This window comes from Pantherophis guttatus, chromosome 6, assembly GCF_059756535.1.
Source record: "Pantherophis guttatus breed Tessera chromosome 6, ASM5975653v1, whole genome shotgun sequence".
Classification (NCBI taxonomy): domain Eukaryota; kingdom Metazoa; phylum Chordata; class Lepidosauria; order Squamata; family Colubridae; genus Pantherophis; species Pantherophis guttatus.
Window position 1 is genome coordinate 45,625,145 of NC_142068.1, and position 22,440 is coordinate 45,647,584.

Genomic DNA, 22,440 nt, shown 5'->3' on the forward strand with positions numbered 1-22,440 from the left:
GGTGTGTCAAGTCTTGTGCTGGATCAACTGTGAGTCATCAGTGAGTTTTGTGATGGGTCTTGAGATGCGTCGTGATAAGATTACATCAGGTCAGGGTCATTGGGAGGTACACTGCGGGGGTTGTTTGAGGGTCGGTGCTGTCTCTGGTTGGCTATGCAGTTGATTTGGATTCTAAGGGGTTCGTAGGCTGGTTGTAGGTCAATAAGTCTGTTGATGGAATTGGAGTCTGTTGGTGGAATGCCAGGCTTCAATTAACTCACGAGCATGATGGGTGGTACCATAGCTGATTATTTTTGTGTTTCTCCAATTGAACTGGTGGTTTGGTGTCGATGTGGGTAGAGATTAAGGATTTAGGATTGTGGCGTTTGACTGCCAGTCGGTGTTCATGGATCCTGGTTTTTAATTGACGTGATGTTTGTCCCACGTAGAATTAGTTGCAATGGTTACAGTGTCAGCGTTCCAGAAAACTCCCAACTCCAAGTAAAGACGGGGAAGCAAGCATTTTCCAAAGTTCTCTTTACTAGAGTAGATAAACTCGCACAATGAGTTTGCAGATTACATTGTTTCTTTCAGCCTTCTGTAATTTGTCTTTGGTTCTGAATAATTCCTGGTGGAGTATGGCTGTGGGTTTGTGGGCTATTGTTATTCCTAGGAAGCTCGCATGGAACATCCCCTCTCCCAGTTTGCAAAGCCAGAAACATTGGGGAACTCTGTTCTACAGTTTCAACCTGACTTGTAGGGTCAGGCAGAGATGACATGGTTCAGATCCCATTTATAAGCAGTGATACTGAAGGGATCTAGGAAAACTTTTGATCACAGGACCTGTCCTCTGGAACACTATCCCCCTTTGACCCCAGACCTGACTGTATTCAAAAGCGTTCTGAAAACCTAGCTCTTTTCTTAGGCCACAGGGGTCTGGCAGGTTTGTTTGTCTTTTAAGATGGCTTTTTTTCTTGGTATCTGGGGAGGTTATTTCTGCTTTAATTGTTTTTACTATATGCCATCCAGAGTGACAGTTATAAATTTCTAAGGCAAATAAAAATATACAATTGCAAGAAGAGTGTAGAGATTACACTTTCAAAATTCACAGCTAGAATTCTTAAAATTATAGTTTAAAATATATTGAGGACACCAGATTGAGAAGGGTTGATATATGAACACTTAATCTAGACTGATGTATTCATTTAAAATACCCCTGTATCAACTACAACAGCTAACAGTGCAACTGATTCACTTATGAAGTTAAAACAACAATAACAACAAAAAAGGAGTCAATGGTATCTGTGGGCCAATACTTGATTTTTCTAAATTATTTCAGAAAATGCACAATGTAAGCATTGTTTTGAGAAGCAGTGTCATTTGCTACTAATTAAATTCAATGATAATATTTATTTGCAGTAATTAAACTTAACACTTGTTCAAAAATAACATCTTAGTATATAATTGAAATAAAGCTCCCAGAAGGCACCACAAGTACAACGCTCCTTATTCAACTGATAGCGCATAACTGAAGAGTAATTCCTTCAGAAGAAGCCTTGACTTAACACCTATATTATGTTGGGAGAAATATGCAGAGATCCCACTGCAATGCAGTGCATAAAAACGAGTGATTCTATAAGTAGCACATTAGAGTTGGGAGGAGGGAAAATGAAGTTGTGTGTTTAATAACTACATCTTCTATTACCTATCTTTTTTTCCCTCTTTCTCTTACATGTAATCATGAAGAATAGTGAGATATATCAGTGAAATATACATCAACTATTGTTGAATTGCACTGCGTTTAGTAGAAAAATATCTGGAATACTTAGACATAACAGTTGGAGTTTGTCAATTCATCAAACTGTTTCAAAGGTATGAGCTATTGTGCAAAAAGCAAGAGGTGTAAAAACTTCCAATAGTTACATTATTTGGGTTTACTCTTCAGGGAAACTACATTTGCTAACAGGTTAGCTAATACTAATATTAATATCGCATTCAATAGCATATAAATCATAAAAGAAAATTACTATCCCTATTATGGTTCTAACAGTACTACTATTTAGAATTTATTTATCAACTCATATGGAGCAGGAAAATAAATCCTTTTAAAATTCAATGGGAATATGTATCTAAGTAAAAAGTGTTCAGAATTAAAAACATCAAGAGTTTTAACAGCACCTGAAAGAACATGAGAAATGTTGTGCTGAAAGGAACTAAAAATAAAAGAAAATCCTTTGGGGAAAGAAAGTAATCCAAAACTCTATTTCATTTGGTGAGGAGGGAGTGGCTCCAATATTTAGTGATCCACAGAGTGGTCAAAAATATGTTTCTATACAGACTGATAAATATAATAGAAAGGGTGAGGGTTTTGAAGATTTCATCCTCTTAATTTAGTCCTTGCTGCATATGTGTTCTTTTGATTCTGTATGTTTGAACACAAGCAGGAAAACAAACACATCCTAATTATTATTTCAACAAGTAATCTCTACCAGGGATTGGGGGACTGTATCTGGTTCATTAAGGTTTTGATTATGCTGCAGCAGAACAGGATTACTCTTTTAATCTTTAGTCTATGAAAGGGCATCTAGGAAATCCTGGCTTTTCTCTAATGGATGTACAAATTTGTTCAAAGATGTAAGCATATTTTTCTGCTAAATTTATGTTTCTTCTGCAGTAGAGACTGATAAAAGACAAAAACTCCATATAGTATCACAATATAATTAATAGACCTCAAAACTTCAGTTAAGATTCATTACCCAGAATGTTCCAGAATCAAGAGATTGAACAGAAAAGTGGTACATGTTTCCATCAAATACTAAGTAGAAACATTCTTGGTTATGTAAGACAGTTCCTAATTCAAACTGAACTTTCTCTGTATCATCCCCTAATGTGATTGTGTGATGTTCCAGGTTCCTAAAAGTTCTTAAATCATTTCCAAAGAGTACTGTTAATATGTTTTCACCTCCTGGACTGCTTACAAACCGTACAAACTTTATATATAGCCACTTCCAAGCATAGAAAATGAACTGTGAAATCATTCTTGATCAATGGTCCTGCTCACTAGAGCTCAATGAAGAATTCAAATTTAAGAAAATACATCTACGTTCCACTTTATTTTATCACTTAAACAGTAAGTTCTATTAAATATTGTAGTGATCTGTTTAAAGAAATAAGGCCGAACAGTCTGAAAAAGCTATTATTTTCAGCAAAGGATGGGTAGTATGAAGAGAATTGGTATTGTAGTAAATATACTAAATGTAGATATGGAAGAGACCAGTGATGTATACCTCACTCTCTGCTACTGCATTAAACATTCAATTTCAAAGCCTCTTAAAAAGTATCTACCTAAAGTTGCAAAGTTCTGTAGCACCCTAATGATGCTAAGGTCTAGATATTATATTAGAAGAAATGGTAGTTTAATTCTCTAAAAATCCTATTGAATTCCTTATCTGGCAGGGATGTTATTTACGATAGCTGGTTCAGCCCGATTCCTGTGAACCAGTTGTAGGACATTTGGAAGGTAGCAATTCTGATAGGAATCCAGCATCCAAGAAAATGGCGTGGAAAGAAAAACTGGTTGCATTTAAATAGAGTGCAGATTATGTACCTTGTAAGTGGCATGTGCTTAATTAGGGTAAAAAGAAAGCAAGACAACTCTGCCAAAGGCACCTGGCAACATGCACCCTAAAATGCAAGGTCCAGGCCAGCCTCCTGCTGTACAGTTTGACCCATTCCTTTCTTGAACAGGAACCGCTTGTTGACTAATGTAGACTACATCTCTGTTTTATGGGATACCCCCCCAAAAAAGGGGGGGGGTTCATTCTACCAATGTTCTTGAGCATACCCTTTTACCATTAAAAAAATAGGAAAATATAATCATTTTTGTGATTTTCTATTGGTATAGCATTTTGTATGAGAATAATAGTTCCTGACTGCCTATGAACATGAACCCAGACCCACTTGTTTTAACAAGATAATTTATATTATTCATAAAATAAACGAGAATTGAACATTGTTAAAAACTCTATGCCAGAGATAAATAAAGCTAGAATAAAAAAATGATATATACGTAACTTGAAAACTATGCAAGATGCCAAAATGAGACAGATATGATTATAGAAATAATATGAAATTATTGGGTGAATACAGTGAATCACCCTGTGAGAAAAACAGAATTAAAAAGTTGGTTTAGAAAGAGGAGGAATTTTAATTTTTAAATGTACTAGGTTATACTTTCGTCTTGTTTTGCATATAAACACAAGATTGTTGCAAATATAATTCTAATACTGAGCACAATGATTAGCAAATATTCCATTTGATTTCAGGGGTATATTTCTGGTAACAATGAGATAGATATAAATTCATCCATTATTTTCATGTAGTGATAATTCCTTCTGTACATAATGACGCATCATAAGGTCTGAGATTTATTACATCTAGAGATCACAGTACTGCAGTATATACTAATATTTTACTGCACTGAAAGAATATTCAGAAAAAAATACTGTAAATGAAAACGAAAGGCAATCTTGTGGTGACATTTCTCATCAGATATTGTTTATAATCCAAATTCTTCTCTGAGGGAAGAACTATATTCAGTCAATTCAAGTAAGATCCCGTTTCTAAAACTGATGTAAACATTTTGTTGCAAGAGCAGATATTTGCATTCATAGGCATCTGTTTGACTTTTCATATACATTTGTGGCTTCAACTCATTGAAGCACATCAATCTACTTCAATATTCCATTAGACAAATACATCATGAAAAGCATTACTATTATTATTTAAAAAGACACTTTAGAAAGCAGTGCTATAAAACGTTCAGGTTTTCACAACAAAATTTATTAGAAGAATAGTGGTTCTGAAAAGTCTAGCATCCAGTGAAAACTACCATACATATTACAGCTGGGAATGTGTTTCCAAAATGACATGGCCAAATACAAGAGGGTTGTTTAACCCTTATACATGCACAATAGAATCAGCATTTTGACATACAATGAAAAGAGAGAGAGAGAGAGAACCACATGAATTAAAATTTTATAAGTACTTATCACATATATTAAGACACAGCTTATTAAGTCCAGTCAAAAAATCAGAACTGCATTAAAAATTAAATGTAGTGCAATCAAACCAAAAACCTTAATTTGTGATCATAAGTGCTCTACTACATAAAATGTTGATCATAGCAAGGAACAAAAAAAAGTTCAAATCACACAGTACAAAAAATCTGTAAATAAATACAAGCTACAGTACAAGAGAAATATTAACTTATACAATTCCGTCAAACTGTAAACAGTATATTGAAATGAGGTCCATAGATTAAAAAGGGGGTTCCTGCTTTATTTTTCCATGACACTTATACTTTTAGAGGTCTGTAAAAATGCCATTTTTCCATATTTTACATGCAGAGAACTTTATAAAGTGTAAAAGCATCAAATAATAATACAGAAGCATCATTAGTGTATAGTTACAGTGAAATTGATGCCAGTACAAGCAGTTGTAATTATGCTAATATGTTACTCACACTAACTTTAATGTTCACCAATAGACCCATTATTAGAGCTGTTAAATGCCAATACATTCATGATCAATGCACGGCAACTAGAGATGAAACACCTGAAAAGGGCTACAATTTGGAAATGATCATACGTTTCTACAATATATGTGCTCCTGCTGATTATTTGAAAAATTTACACACTTGCCATATTACATCAACTTTGGCAGAAGGTTTACTAATAAACTCGAGCCTGTCTGACCCATTGGCTTCCATCACAGTGGCCAGTGCACAGAATTCCTAGAGACATTGCATAACTAGAATGTAGAGGTCAGACATCCAAGGGCCAGTGCTCAAGCTTAGAAGTACCTAAGATGAAGGAGAAACCACAGCTAGACTGAGAAGCTGCCCCTGCTCTATTTACAGAGGCAAGTAGGAATGTATTTGACATTAGCTGTGCTGGCTTGGTAGTGGCATTTTTAAATATTTAAGATTACATATATAATATATATGTATATACCATAATACACATACTATATATAGAAATTTCTTACAATACATAATTATCAGGAACCCCCCCCCTGCGATCTTGCTCAGTAGTAATAACTGAATATACAGAATGCCACTACGTGTCTGAGGCACTGCGTGCTGGAGAGTAATATGCAGCTTTAAAATCCGTTTGGCTGAGTTATACCTGGATACCTGAACTGAGTTTAAATTGACATTCATCAAGGATGTGCTATTAGCACATTAAAAAAAAAAAAGCAAAAACAAAAAAAAACCCACGAGTCACTGCTAGGTTTAAGAATAGTGTACAAGTACCTGAATTGAATGAGGGTAGTGTGTAAACTGTCCCTGAGGGTTTTCAAACAGTGTGTGTACAAGCTGGAATCCTAAGCACATTAGTTTAAAACTTACACTGTGGACTGATAAAATACCAACATTTGACGATTGAGTGGAGGTTAGAAAGTTATGAGCAAACACTCAAAACATATTTAGACATGTTTAAGCAGTAGTTAGCTACTGTAAACCAAAGTCCCATAGATCTCTACCCCAAATGGGACTCAAGAGAAGTTGCCATCTGTCAGGTTTTTTTCTTTGAGGCTAGGGCACACGACAGCCGCCACCGACCCTCTTTCCAACAACTAAATGTAGGATGCACCTAATTACAGACTAGCAATTCAAGGTTAGATTTTAATGTATTTTCTCTATAACATATTATAAAATCCCTTAAGATCACTAATGCTGGTATGCTACTCTAGTTTGTTTTTTTTAAATTCTCCCTTCATTTAAGAAATATACCATTCAACGGCATAACAAATATACCATCCAACTACTTAAACATTAAGATCCATTTTCAGTCCTCTGATGTAAAAGCATGTCAGTAAATTTATATTAAAATTTACATGGTAAAAAGGCTTGAATTTCAATCAAAGATTCTAAATACTGCTCATTCCCTGAAGATAAAAAGGAGAAAAATCCCTACCCATTTCCCTAGTGATATATTCTCAAACCAAATTCCACACAATGTTCTACAATTATTCTTCATTTAGGAAACTTAACTTAGCCTCCCACATTTAGACCCCAAATTTTAAAGCCCTAAATGGTCTTTAAAATAGTCTATTGAAATGTAAAGTATCAGACATGTATGCCTACAAGTTTCCTGAACATTATATAACTGAGTTATTTATTATCAATAGAAATTATCTGACCTAAAAGCAATAAATCTTTTGTGGACTGAAACTTTTAACAGTACCTTAGACTTGAAGACCAGATAAATTAAGACTAGAGTTGCAATAATAAAAGTGCTGAAGGTCCATTTCCTGCTTTTCTTTTTGTTATTTTTAAAAATCTGATTAGACAGGTATATTAATGGACTGTAAAGATTAATAGATATTTTTATAAAAACTGTGAAATTCTGTTAAATGTAGCACCAAATGTGAGGTACGTTAGAGACAGAGGTGGCACACCCATAACTGCAGAATGGGAGAAAAAAATCTATCTATTTTTTATAAACTTGTTACCCTCGGTTAGTTTTTTCTTATCAAGGATTCTTAGTATATGTTGTACTAATATAAGAGAAAGATCTTGGAATCTTAGAAAAATAATTAATGGGAGTGTTATGAGCAGGATGGTAATTTCTTGAAGAAAATATGAGTGCTTTCAGGACATAATCCAATTAGAATACTTCTGTCCTATCAAGAATGCTACTGATATACAAAAGGTACAAAATCCAGTTATCCATCAGAGAAAGAATGCAATGGCTAATATTTTCTTACTATAGTATCTTCAGTAGGGATCTTCTGCCTACATAATATCTTCTGCAAATGAAAGGAAGTAAATCTATTACTTCTGTTTAAATTATAATTGCATAATTCTACATTTAGCAAAAAACCTATTCATTTATTAAACTTCAACTCATGGCTAGATATTCTATGATGTATTATCTAAAAAATAACCAAAAGTTCTATATCCAAGAGCTGCATAATCAACTCTTTTAATTCCATTCCTTTTAGTTCCAAAGATGACTTCTGATTTAGTGATGATTCCTGATCAACTTGTTTCCTATGAAGAATTATCAGAATTCGTAGAATAATGATAATATCCAATTACCAGGTAGTTAAATATAAGGTGTTATAATAATTGATACTGCTACTGCATTGTCCTCTTTTGTGATAGAAAGAAGCTAAAATTTGTTGGTAGGGTGAATGATGGAAAATAATTATCATGTCTCAAGTGAACCAGAATCTTAGCTACTGAATTAATTTCTTTTCATTTCTTAAACTGCTTAGAAATTACATGTATTTCACAAGTTAATTTGGGAAACCAATGACAAAATAATTTACCAATTATTCACCTATCATATTACTCAGCAATTTTGTCCTATTAAAGACATGTAAATTATTAACCTGTTGTTTATTTACTGAGAAGTAAAACAGTAAGTGTGGATCGAAAATATATGACTATCTCTACCAAATGTAAAATATGAAGAAGCATGGTAGAGTTTCTAAACAAAGTCTGACAATAAGTAGACAAATGATTAAAAACACCAAATGCAAGTATCAAAATATGCAGTCATCAAATTCAAGTTATCAAAAGGAGAGGGAGGGAGGGAGAGGGAGAGGGAGAGGGAGAGAGAGAGAGAGAGAGAGAGAAAGAAGCAGAGAGAAAAGAAATCTTTTTAAACAAAAGGAAGAAAGCAAAAGAGGTCTTATCTCAATTGTTTACATTACAAACTGTTCTTTTGAAGGCTGCTTAAATCTTTCAGGCAATCTTGTCTAGTACATTAATCTTTTCACCTTTGGACTGAAGGAGATGACTTAAATTTCTAGAGCTCTAGCAAAGTGCTTCTGAATAGGAGAAGAGAATGGTAAATGTGCTTCCCCATCTGCCCATGTGCCATAACTCTTTTCACCTCTAAAAAACTCACAATATTTATAAGCATTTAATCCAAAATGTATTGGATTAGAAATTGTGACTAAATATTGTATCTACTTAAAATCAAGTTCCCTCAACTGCCTATACTTGACAATATTCAAAATCAACTATTACAAAGAAAACAGTCCCATACTGCTCTCCTCTTTAAAAGACATATCATATTCTTAAAACAATATTAGAAGTTATTCGGATTTATTTCAAAACATAATTAAGAATACATACAACCTAGGGGCTTTTCGTTAGGCAGTTGGGAGCAGCCTTGAAATTCGCAAGAAATATTGATCTATTCTTGGTGCATTTGGAGGGATGCAAGTGTAGGATCTTTAAATGCTCCTAATTAATCAATTTGGGGATTATTTCACTTGGATAATTAAAAGTAAGACTATAGCCCAAATCCTATAACTTGAATTCTTGATAACTACAGTGTGGTGAAGAGGCCTGAGGCACTAGAAATAAGGTCCTAAAGTAGCTGATAGAGAGGTAATTGTTCATCAGATCTCCAGATTTTTCAGGAAATAACTTTTATATTTTACAGATCCAAGTAAAAAACTGGTACATTTTCTACACACAGGGCTTGTTCCACAGAACTGTACAATAATTAACTCCACACTTGTACCCCTACAACACTAAGCCTTAAGTCATCTGTATAACCTGCTGCAGTAAAAGGTCACCAACCAACATCTAAATTCCAGTACAATAGAAAACTTGATTTTAAACATTTTTTTACACACACACACACACACTCACATTCTCTCTCTCTCTCAAATCCACACACACATAGTCATTAGTCTTCTGGGCTGGGAGTAAAGGGAGAACTCACTCTTCATATACCGTCTCTAAAAGCAGAGGCTGCCATAAATGATGTTCACAGTTTGTTTCTGTTGTGCAGGTGCAAATAACACCATCAACAGATATGCCATATCTCTACAAAAATTCTGGTTTTAGGTTTAACATACATGATAAAAATGCCCCAATTTTCCTCCTGCAGACTTAACTTCTGAAGCATTGCACTTGGCTATTCCTTAACCTGCCATGAAAATCAGCAAGGAAAACAAGGCAAACATTTCTTGCAAAATTTTACAAGGACGTCCAGTTATTAGAAATGGGAGGAAACAAAGATTTTCTTACAAAGACAGTAGCAAACCACATTTTCCCACTTCAACCTATGATCAGTTGGGATTTTGGTCATGCAAATGTCTGTTCAGCATAAAATTGAACATGCTAATGGGTAAACACTGATTCCATTTTTTCTACAGGCGAAATGCTCCCAAATACTACTCAAAGCTACACCAAAGGCGCCTATTAGAGCAGTCTGACTTTAATGGACCACTTAGGGATCTAAAGCAAGATACAGCCACAGGATGAACCACCTTGGAAAAAACAAGTAAGATGAAATCTTATAACAAAAGTTTAACATTAAAAAGGTGCACCTGAATATTACAACTAAGTTTACAAAACCTACAATAAGATAAAATATAGATATATTTATATCTTTTGAATATTCAGCAGCGTTTTGTTTATTTTTGAGAGGCTTCTGAAATTTTAAAAAGGGACAACTAATTTTAAACATGCTTCACAAAACAATAATGGCTATTTTATATTGCAATTACCAAAGTAATGCAATTAGTGCTTTAAAAATAACCTACTTTTTCTTTTCTTTTTAAAAACAGAGACCTTTTGAGGAAATATGGTTGTTCCAAAGCTTCTGGGTTTTTTTTTTTACCTGAATAGAAAGTGATCACAGATAATAAGTGTTACATTTCAAAGCTTTGTAGATAAGAATCTTACAATCTTCAGGTCCCAGGACTTAAATCTGAGAAAATTGTTTGGTTGTTTAATTCATTTTCTAACCAAAGCAATAAGAATACACAACTATCACTATCTATTTACAGTTCTTAACCTATGGTCTGAAATGACATACAATTAGTTCTCTTCTAAACTGCAGCATTAAAGGGTAGGCACACCATTTTTCTGCTGCACGATTGTCATCCACTTAATGATACAAATTGAAAATATTAAGTAAGCAAAATGAGCACACCAAATACAATAACAGATTTTACGGAACTCAATTCATACATCACTTAAATAAAAACAGTCACAAAAGGTTAAACCTCAGACAGCTAAAGTCTATGCAAGTGTTACACTTCTAGCTTGCAGCAAACCCTCTCCCACACTTTCAATAGCAGATGAAACCACAAATTTAAAACAGTGCATTTTATTGCAATCTCCAGTGAAACTGGATTATATTGCAGAGTTTCTATACTACTACAGGGCTTTAAACAGATGTCTGTACTGAGATGGCATCTAGGACAGCTAAGGAACTCTGCTTTTTGAGTATGGAAATACATTAAGCAATTTAAAAAAAAGTACATTAACAGTAGTACAAAGCATATATGGGCTAGAAGCCCAATCTCTCTCAAGAATGAGAAGTGCATATTTAACATGACAGCAATGGTGTGCCTAACCTCTGCTTCCCAGCAATCCACTGTATTCAGTCAACAAATCAAGAAGGCCCACAATTAATTGCCCCAAATTCAAGCAGCAGCCCTGGGGTTACTTAGGCCATCTTCCTATGAATCATAGCATCCACTTTCAGTCATCAGGACAAAAACTAACCATGAACAGTGCTTAATGTCATCTTACATACAAATCCCATAGCCTCTTTTGGTTGTGCAAAGTAGAATGGAGTCCTATCAATCTTTTGCACAGCTATGATCAAATTGTCTCTCTACCTGAAGAACCATTAAGTCTAATTCAGTGAAGCTGCAGATCCAGAAAGCTTTATTTAAAGCTTAAAATATAAGAATGAAAAGATGCTAACTAAAAAGGCTGAATTGTGGATTAGGAGTGCTTCAGATGATTTACCTATGTGTGTGCTACTCCACTATTAAATCAATAGTGGATAAAACAAAAACAAAATGTCAGGAGATGCAAGAACATTTCCTGTTACTGGCAACTTTAGTATTTAAAAAGGAAACACCCATTGGGTGTTCAACCCTGACAGCGTTATAGCTAGATAAGATGCTCAGCCTAAACCAGACCAGAATGATCTGATCATAGGTTTTATTAAAATTTGTAAAAATTTCTTCCCTGAACATTATAACATAGATCCTTCATTTATACAACTATTTAGTCAGACTACTGAGGTTGTAATATTTAGAAATTAGTGAATTTACGAGGGTTTTTGTTTGTTTGCCCAAGAATATAGTAAACTGTTATATGTATTTCTGACCCCCAGAAAGGTATGTTTTAACTAATTGTTGGAAACACACAGTCTAGTGAACTCAGGATCAAATCTACGAAAAGCATATTGGTCACAAAAAACCATATTCTTGTTAAAATGAGGAATACCCTAGTGTATCATTCAGTGTACCCTGATTCTCCTAGAATACAAGGAGTTTGTTGAGATAAGGCTACATCCTCAAGCAGGCAAGTCCAACCCTCACCTTTATAAAAGAATGAATAAAATTACAATGAAAATAGTGTTCCAAAGAAATTAACCAAAGCATTTTGCAGGTAGTGTACGTATGTAAAGATTTCCCCGTCCCATTCCCACCCGCTTCACCAGGTGAACACTAAGCAGATTGCAAACAATTAAGAAAAACCCTCCCAAATTTAAAACAAAATGGCTCCTATTAGATCCAATAACAAACCAGCCCCAAATCTCTGAATTCGAACAGACCAATTATTATTTTAAAAAATTCTTTCCAACCAACTGGATGGATCCAAGGGAACAAAAAGAGAAAATCTAAGTATAATCCAATAATCCAGTTTTGTTTTCAAAGTCTGGTATTAAGAGCTCAAGAAAGGGATTATTATTATTATTATTATTTAAAAGGCCATATGAAAAAAGCAAACCCAGTAAAATAACTGAAAGTCCATGCAGGCTCAAGAGGCAAGCAGTCCACTTCCATGTCTGCATTTTTTGTGAGGTAACTCAATTCTCTATAAAATATTAGAGAAACATGCAAAAGGCCAAAAAACAAAACAAAACAAAACAAAACACAAAAGGCTCTAAGCCATACTGAGCCAGAAAATTTACAAATATGCAACATTCAGAGCACCCTTTTCCCCTGTGCCCTCACAAGTCTCTGCTGAATTGCAATGGAACGTGTTCTGCACCCGGTGATTGAAGAGGAGTTAGGTACACACAGCTGGAGTTGAACAATGCCATAGTGCTCACCCAGTTTATTATGTAATTGGCACTCTACAACATCCCTAATCATCCTTTGACTCATTTGCAGTGTGTGCTGCCTCTCCCTGGGGATCTATCTCAAGCTTTACAGAGACATCTTGTCCCTCCGAACGCATTAATTTCATTTTTTTCTTTGGAGGGTTTTTCAAAGTGCCCAGCCTCTCTTTCACTTTATACTCCAGGGTGCTGTGGGGAATCCCATAAATACTCTGAGCTTTGGAAACGCTCATTTTCCCATTCATCACCACAGAAATTGCTTCCTCCAATATCTCACTGTTGTATTGTCTGTATCTGCCTCTTTTCTTCCGAGGTTGCTTAGAGCCAGGATCACCTTCCTGATCAGAGGTGGAATATGGCTGTCCAGAGGTAGATTGCTCAGCATCTGAGCCCCAGGAATCTGGTCCAGGATCCAGCAAGCTCCTCCTATTTTGTTTTGGAAGGATAGCCCTTAACTTTTTACTAAGCGCGCTCTCCGTTTGTGAACCCATCACCAAAGAGCTATAGCTATACTGGTCACCAGAACGGGATTCCCATGAAAGGTCCATGCCTCGAACTTGTGGTATCTTTAAATCCACAGGAGTTGAATGGCTCATGTCCTTTTTCCCATCCTGTTTAGTTTGAAGTGCCATTTTTTGAAAAGCAGAGTTTTCTGTAAGAAAAGGAAGGTCACTGATGTTGTGGAGTGCACCATTTCCCCTGAATTTCATTCGGGTAAAGTTGAATTCGTAGTGTGGTTTTGCCCAAGAAGCCTCCCTGGATAGTATCATGTGCTGTCCGTGATTCTGCAACCCAGATGGCCCATGGCTGGCAGCGGTAGCATGCTGGTTTCTGCTCAGCAGTTCTTCACTTATCTGCAGTGATCGAGCCAATGGAACTTTGAGAGATGTGGAGTGGCCAGACCCTTCCCTCGTTCCATCCTGCCAGCTTCTTGGGGGTACCCCATCACCACTCCGAAGTCCCTCTGCATGGTGCTGGCTGGGTCTCCCAGGTCGCCTAATTGGATGGAAGGAAACTGATGTGAGCAGGACTTGCACAGGTAGGGAGGAATGGGTGAGGGGGCCACTCCTTTATTAGAAGGCCTTGCTTGGGTAACATCACTTTTGTGGTTTTATTATTTTTTTAAAGTCTCAGCAGTCAGTTTTTAAAAATGTTCAAAAAACAAAGAGAAGCTTTTTGGGCAAAGAAAAATGAAACCTGTCAGCTGGTCTTTGGTTGGGTTCACAAAATCTTGGAGCAGAAAAGAGTTCGCGCAAGTGTCTGAAAATAGCATCTTAATTATAGATTAGAAAGGAATAATCACCAGAGTCTATTCACGACTGTATTACTAGTGTGACGTTACCACTAAACAAGTACAGTAATAAAAGAGTAAGCCAAGTGACAAATTGCAGCAAGATCAACACACACTCATACACCACCAGCCATCTACACTTTTTATAAAAAGTGAAAACGATATGGATTCACACTATAAATGCTTGTTGCTGCTGCAGCATCAAAACTATTCAGCAGAATTCAAATCATTTTGTTCCCATTAAACACAAAAACAAAAATAATGAAGAGTTCACAAATTTAGTACTAATGTCCAGACTTCATTTATTTTAAAAATTGACATCATGAGTTACAAAAACATTAACCTCATTTTTTCTTTATGCCAAGTCATGAAGAAACAGTTTCTATTTCAAAACTACAGTACTCAGCAGTCTATGCACCTTCCAACTTTACTAATTCAACAGATTAGGAATTAATCTATTTTAATGTTATCCAGTTTAATCAGACTATTAAAAACCCGTAAATTATTTACAGTGTATTCTAATCAATAGTCCCCCAAAACATATGTTAACACATTCCTCTTTGTTGTTTCCATTAGGACAATCATAATGCAAGTTTTCCCATTCTGCAACTAGAAAAATCTGAGAGCACGGAATGGACAAAGAACATATTTAAAAAGTTTTTAGGGATTCTAATCCTTTAGGCATCTGTTTTCAATATTAGAATCCAAATTTAACATTTCGTTTTGATAAAATTGTTTCTGAACAAAACAGCCCTGTGGTTTATATTTCTGATAAGACATTTAACACGTGCTGAGTATTTCTACTAGTCTGATAACAGTGAACCATTGTCCAGGGAACATTAATTAAGAAGACAAATGTTCAATGGCATTAATCTTAACAGTACAAACATAAACATAGACAAACAGTACTGTTTGACATCACTTAATGCCAACTTCTTTACATAAGACACAGCAAAATATGCTGATCTTTTGAAGATGATCTTCAACTTTCCGTGTGGTATGTAATGTTTAAAACAAATTTCAGAAATTTATGTTAAATTGTTCAGAAAATGAACGGATATAGTCAGATATCCCTCTTTAAGAAACTTTGGGATTTTAGTAGCCTAGAGATCACGGGGCTAAATAAAGAATCCATGTAATGAGCAATTTAAATACTTCATTTTGCAATTAAAATCAGTGGCTGCAAACAATGCTATTTTATGTAGAAGTCCAACTAATTATAACAACATATTTACATGGTTAAACTAATCCTGAAGAAAATATTTTTATGTAGTCTATCCTTACTCTTATATCTACAGTAGCCCTTACAATGCCATTCTGTATCTCTTTACTTCTAAATGATTTATATCAGCAGGCATAGCTAAAAATTCAGAACCGACAGGACTCTACAAGCTTTTTCAACAGAAGTCTTTCCCAGTATAGAGTTAGAATAGTATAGTAAGTGCTTTTATAGTATTTTATTTTGAAAATATCCCCAATATAAGTATTTACAAATCTGCCTTGACCTAACGAATCGTAAGAAACTAGTGCAATGACAGTACTATGTTATAATAATGGTTTATTTCTCCTCTTTGCCTCTATCTTTAACAAATTTTGTACAATTCTTCACCCACTAGTTTGCTTTGGCACCCTTGTCCAAACACTGTGTTCATTAATATTAAGCATTCTTGATTGCTTTGTGTTAAATTACTGAAACTATCAGCTATTAACATTTCAGTCTATTAAAAAAATGGGACCTGGCTAAGTTATTCAGCCAACCTCATGCAGTCTGTTATAGGAGCCTGCAGAGCTTTTAGAGGCCTAATAACCCAAACTGACAGAACCATCAACAACATGGTTGTAGATAGCTGCTAAGGCTCAAAGGTCTAATCTTCATCTTAGACTCAAAAGAATTGTAGAGTTGAAAGCGACTACAAGGATCACTTCTCTGCAGTGTGCAGTAAAAGCAATTAAACTTCCTATGACAGGCGATTTAAACTCAGTGACATGTTTCCTCTCAACAAGTTTTTCGATGGCAGATAAACTAAGGTATGTATTGTCTTTGTACCCAAGATAATGTATTATGATGAATGGTTACTACATTCTGTTTTCAGTCTATATCACTGTTTTTCACATGAAAACTTCATAGTAGCCATATTAATTGTGAAAAGCAGAATCCACTACTCCAAAGATGATGGCAGGAAACTTATCTGAAGATCCTCTAAAAATTGTAGCAGGCCCTCTATGCACAGGTCATATGTAGACATAGTAGTATCTCTATAAATGATCTATATAGGAAGTTCTTGCCTTAAGACCACAATTAGGACCAGAATTTCTGTTGCTAAGCAAGGCGATTGTTAAATGAGCCATGTCAGATTTTACAACCTAAAAAAGCCATGGTTGTTAACCAAAATTGCAGTTGTTAAATAAATCACATGGTTCTTAAGCAAATCATGCAGTTGTTATATTAATCTGGCTTCTGCTATTGATTTTGCTTGTTAGAAGCTATCTGGGAAGGTCGCAAAGGGTGATTATGTGACCTTATGACACAACAATCATTGCCAAGTGCCTAAATTTTGGTCAAGTGATTGGGGGATGCTGCAACAGTCATAAGTGTGAGGATCAGCCATAAGTCTCTTTTTTCAGTGCCATTGTAACTTCAAACAGTCATTTGGTTGTAAGTTAAGGACTACTTGTATTTAGGAATGCTGTAACTGCAATAATAATATAAACTTTATGAAGTTGCTATGATAATATAAATGTATATAGGTTTTAAATGGAACCTAAGTAATTTGTATAGCTTTAAGTCAAAGTGCAGGTTCACACAAGTAGTGCCTCACACAATTCTTGGTAGGTTTTTAAGCATAATAATGGCCTAAGTGCTTTTGCATCAAGTCTGTGGGTGTTAATCATTGGATATAAATTTAGACTTTAAAAGCTGAAAAACCCTATGTCTATATTCAACAGAAAGACTGATTATTTCTCTTTATTTTATAGTTAAACATTGGAAATAAGAAACTTTCTAAATTAATTAATAATCCAAAAAGTTAAAAACTCAGCCTATCAAAAGCAGTTGACTTCAATTATACCCCCAAACATTAGGTGTGAGCAAAAATATTAAGAATTTCTCTTACCCATTTCCAGGAGTAGCAGAGCAGCCAGGTGAATGGCTCAAGGAGGTGTTGCCTGCACAAGGACTTTTCTTAGTGGACAGATCAAGCACTCCGTCTGCAACAACATGAGTGTAATTTAAGAATGGGAAAGAATGGGAAAACCAAACACATATTTGAAAACTTATTAAGGTCTTAACTTGTTAATCTAGGTTCAATTCAATGACTCTTCCTGAACTTCGCATTACAGTATCTTAGCACATCAATAAGTATTTTTATTTATATTATTTATAACATATTCTTAAGTTTAGCCAAAAAAAATCTCAAAGCAAAATCTTCCAATATCTTTGCTAGCAAAGATGAAAAGCTTTTCAATTAGTATAAATATTTCTAGCCAAAAATGTTAATTGTTGTAAACCTACATCAGCAGGCTATATCCTAGAAAGATGTGGAAAATATTTTGAGATTTTAGACATGGAGAGTTTCTTCCCCATATGATTTTCAATTAAAATTACATAGAAGCATAGGTTTAAAAAGAACCATGGAGAAGTTCTAGTCTGACTTGCCAAGGGCAGGAATCCTCGGACACCTTAGACAAATGGCTGTCAAATCAGTGATGGAGCACCCATGCTGTTATTCCATTACTTAATAACTCTCATAGTCAGGAAATTCCTCCTTATCTCTGTAAAGTTTCACTTATTGGTTTCTGTCCTCCCCTTGGGCAGTATGGAGAATAAATCCATATTTTTTCCCCTGTGACAGCCCTACAAATATAGAAATACTGTTGTTCTATTCTTCATCTTTTCTTATTCAAGCTAAATATAGTCAATTATTTTAACCATTCTTATGAATTAGCCTCCAAGCTGTTCACCAGCATGTTGTTCTTTTCTGCACTCTTTCCAGTTTCTCAGCATCCTTTTTTTTTATTGTGGCAACCAAAACTGGATACAATATTCTAAAGTGGTCTGATGCAGGATAGAGCAGACTATTACTTTCTGAAATTTTGGCATTGAATTTATGTTGATACAGCCCAAGACTGAATTCACTCTTGGTAGCTGCAGCAGTTCATATGTGGTCTTTCTCACAGGTACAACTGCTGAGCCAGGTACCATTTATCTTGTAAATTCAGAACCCTACATTTCTTACTACTGAACTGCATTTTGTTGGTTCAATGTTCAAGTCTATCAAGATCCTTTTGAATCCTGAGTTTGTCTTTTGAGGCATTGGCAATCCTTTGCTGACCCCAAATTCGTGATATCTGTAAATTTACTGGCCATCACTACTAAATCCTCTTCTAAGTAATTTATAAATATTTTGAAGAGCACTTGATCCATGATAGAACCCTGAAGTACCTTATTGCATTCCTTACTCCACCTAGATGTATATCAATTAAGGGCCACACATCAGGTACAGTTGTTCAATCAATTGCAAATTCATTTAATAGTGGGACCACCCATCTCACGTTGTTCTATTTTATTAAGAAGGTGACTCTGATCAACTTCACTGAATGTCCTACTGAAGTCTAGATACATTATATCCATAGCATTCTCTTGATCTATGGATTTAGTCACTTTGTCAAAAGAAAAAAAACAACCCACTATGATTTGTTTAACATAGTCTTTGCTTAATGAAATTATGGTTATAGAAATCACATTGCTCCTTTCTAAGTGCTTGCAAATCCACTGCTTGATTCTTTTTTCTAGGATTTTCCCAAGTAGTTAAACACACTTCTCTAAACTAACTCCATGGAAAATCTCCTGGGAACACTAAGTTAAGAATAATAACTTTTAGGAAATGCATAACTTTGTTAAAAAATACCCTATTACAAACAACTCTAAAGAAGCAATAAGAGGGAAATAATAATTGTCTAAGTAATGAATCTCTACATCCACTCAAAATGCACACTTCTATTACCATAGTTATAAATGTCCACATCTAAGATTATGTTTGCAAGTTTTGCTTTGTGAAATAGAGTAAAAATTCAAGCTTTTCATTTTCTAACCAATTCAGATCAAAATTGTTGCTATGCTAAGTGACATCCACACTATCTTTAGCACACTAATGAAGAAGCTTATTGCAGATCTTTTCTTACATAGCTAAGTAACACTCACAAACTTTTATACTGTCAATGTGTTCTGATTTAATAATTATTCAAACAATTGGTAGTTAAAAGAAACTCACATCATCTTAGCAATACATACTTTGCCTCTGACATCTGCAAATGGGGTGGGTGACTACTAAGTAGGCAATGACTTTTCAAGACCTCATTACTTGTAGGGGTTTCATTCCAGCCTATCCATAGATAGCAAAACAATGGATAACAAAACCTTGAAAAACAATCTCTGTGCATGCACAAAAGGCCATCTTCAATTTTGTACATGTGAAAAACATACAAAAATACTTGAAAACAGAACCACATGTCAAAGTTAAAGGTACATGAAATATTTTTTAGTGAATAATGAAGGTTTTTTTTTAAACCGTTCATGTAACTGCAGGTACTGAAACAATGGATAATGAGGCCCATTTATATAAATATATAATTTGTTAATATCACCAGATGGTCAATTGAAATCTTGAGTTTCTCTACCAAGGAAAAGCAACAGTACATTGCTCTTAACATTCTTTCTTATCACTTTTCCTGGATCAGGTGGCCCTACTTAGTCACTCATATCCTTCTCGCCACACAGTTGTAGTCTTCTAATGTGCTCTACATTGAGCTGCCATTAAAGTTTACCTGGAAGATTCAGCTATTACAATACACAGCAGTCTAGGCAATTAAGGGAGTACTAAACTTTGCCTGTAGAACCAGTAAAACAGGAGCCAAGAAGGCTGCCAGTTGCTTGCCTTCTTAGTTTCTATTTTAATGGTGTTCTACAGGCAAAGTTTACTGCTCCCTTAATTGCCTGGACATATTGCAATAACTGAATCTTTCAGGTAAGGGCAGCCTAGTGCAATTCAAAGTCCTGTCTATCACTTTTAAAGCCCTCTGTGCTCAGGGCTTCGATATCTTTGTGACCAGTTTCTTCAGGTAGAATAGGCCTGAACCCTAAGCACTTATAGGAAAAGTATTTGAGGAGGGTCCCATCATTGCAGGAGGGCCAACTTCAGGGACTGGAGGTTCATCTCTTCTCAGTAATGGCTTTGGAATACTGTATCACCAGATATGCAACCATTACCTTGCAACATTTTCAGAGAGCTATAAAAATGCAGTTCTTCAGGAAAGCATTTGGGAATGTGTATAGCCAAGCTATTTCCAAACTGTGTCACATCAGATTAATTAAAAAAGTAAATTCATACAATTATAAGTTTACTATATTTCTACTGTAAACTACTCAGAGTTTCTGAGAATTTTGTGGATATACTGTAAATTGTAACACAAACACAAAGTCCGCTTCTCTGTCACTCATCTTCAGCCTAAACTCAGCCTAAAAACTGAAGCTTTTCATTATATCCTTTCTCAAGTTCAATGCACGTTCACTTGCATCTTGCCCTCAATCTAACCCAATACTCAGGAAATAAAACTTGTCTTTATCCTTATCAGTCTTCACAGTATGGGATTATAACGCTTGTTCTTCACATGTTTCCACCCTTGCTATTTCTGCTTCTTCCTGGTGTTTTATTCAACCATTTCTGGAATTTTAAAAATAGTATTCCTTAACTAGACTAGGAGTAAGAAACCATACAGTAAGTAGGAAACCTCTTATTTATGAAATTTCAAGCAAGGGTTTTCTCAATCTAGATATTCTGAAAGAACAACATTGCTTCAACTACCTTGCACATTTTGCCCAAAGTAAAAATAGAGGACGAGGTGATTGTCTGCTTTCTTGTTTTCATTAGCATTCTTATCAGTGTGAGACCAGTGGAAGAGATCAAGGTTCCTAGGGGCTTGGAGGTATGGATGGCGAGAAACAGATTCAGGCTGAGTCCTAGCAAGACCAAGCAACTGTGGGTATTTGAATCAGTGGAACAGGAGACTTTTCATCTTTAGTTCTGAATGGCATTGCACTTTGCTAATCAAGCAATTCAAAAGTCTTTTTAGACTCAGAGCTCCTACTTGGAAAAGCAGTTGATAACTGATCAGGAAAGTGTTTACACAGATTCATCTTGTACATCAATTGCAGCTGGATCAAGAAACTGGTGCAATTGAACAGTCATTCAAACTCTGATCACCTGACATGTGGACTACCTCAATGCACTCTATGGGGAGATGCCACTGAAAACCGAATTGGAAGCTGCAGATGGTTCAGAATGTGATAGAATGGGGAACTATGGGCATGCCACAGTAAATCCATGTAATCCATCTGCTTTCTCAGCTATCCTAGTTACAAGTAGGCCTCAGAATACAATTCAAGGTGCTGGTTATTATCTATAAAGCTATTCAGTAGCATAGTGTCTATCATCTGTCTCCTGTTGGGTGTCTGCCAATTGTGTTCAATTTGATAATGTTGGCATGCATTGGATTCCATTGATTAAACAATGTCATCATAGGATCCAGGAAGTGAGCTTTTTCTGTTGCAGTGCATACCATCTGGAATAGCATCTCCCCAGGGATCTATGGTCCCTAAGATATGTACTCTTCCAAACTGTTTCACAGCAAAGAGGTGTTATGAATTTGGGCATCATACAAATTTCATAAATAAAAAAATAAATAAAAATTGTTTACATGCCCAATTTGTCATAAAACTGAAGCTTTACTTTTAAAAGGATTACAGGCAAAGCTACAGACAAATATTGATTGGGGCCAGCTACTGCATAAATACAACTAGCTAGCATCAACATGAAAAGAAAAATATTGGATTGCAGAACCATAAGGAATGAAAAAATTCATTATTTCTAAAGTTCAGCAGAGGTTCTGGTATTTTGAAATGTGGTTTCATCTCTGACATTACATAGATCTTCAATGCTTTCAACATTCAATATGACAAGGCAGAAATAGTTTTCCCAATATAGCCATCTC

The 22,440-nt window shown here is 35.3% G+C and overlaps 1 protein-coding gene and 1 long non-coding RNA gene across 25 annotated transcripts in view; one reads left to right on the top strand and one right to left on the bottom strand.

Moving 5' to 3' along the window:
- LCOR (ligand dependent nuclear receptor corepressor) overlaps positions 1-22,440 on the bottom strand; it is a 71,628-nt gene that overhangs the window by 13,438 nt on the left and 35,750 nt on the right. For 14 of the 23 annotated variants that reach the window (XM_087872794.1, XM_087872798.1, XM_034439892.3 and 11 more), the window contains one exon: positions 17,508-17,601. In XM_087872794.1, the coding sequence (XP_087728920.1) occupies positions 17,508-17,601 (94 nt within the window). Of the gene's footprint in view, positions 1-4,799; positions 14,100-17,507; positions 17,602-22,440 lie in introns of those variants that run through there. The other 9 variants (XM_087872807.1, XM_087872806.1, XM_087872809.1 and 6 more) reach the window with 1 other exon arrangement.
- On the top strand, positions 1,753-21,970 carry LOC117678611 (uncharacterized). 2 transcript variants are annotated; one of them, XR_004595072.3, is made up of 6 exons: positions 1,753-1,851; positions 7,990-8,089; positions 10,168-10,295; positions 13,964-14,142; positions 16,276-16,422; positions 17,518-21,970. It is a non-coding gene; the product is annotated as an uncharacterized LOC117678611 (long non-coding RNA). The 2 variants fall into 2 exon arrangements; XR_004595071.3 differs by lacking the exon at positions 13,964-14,142 and having other exon boundaries at positions 1,760-1,851.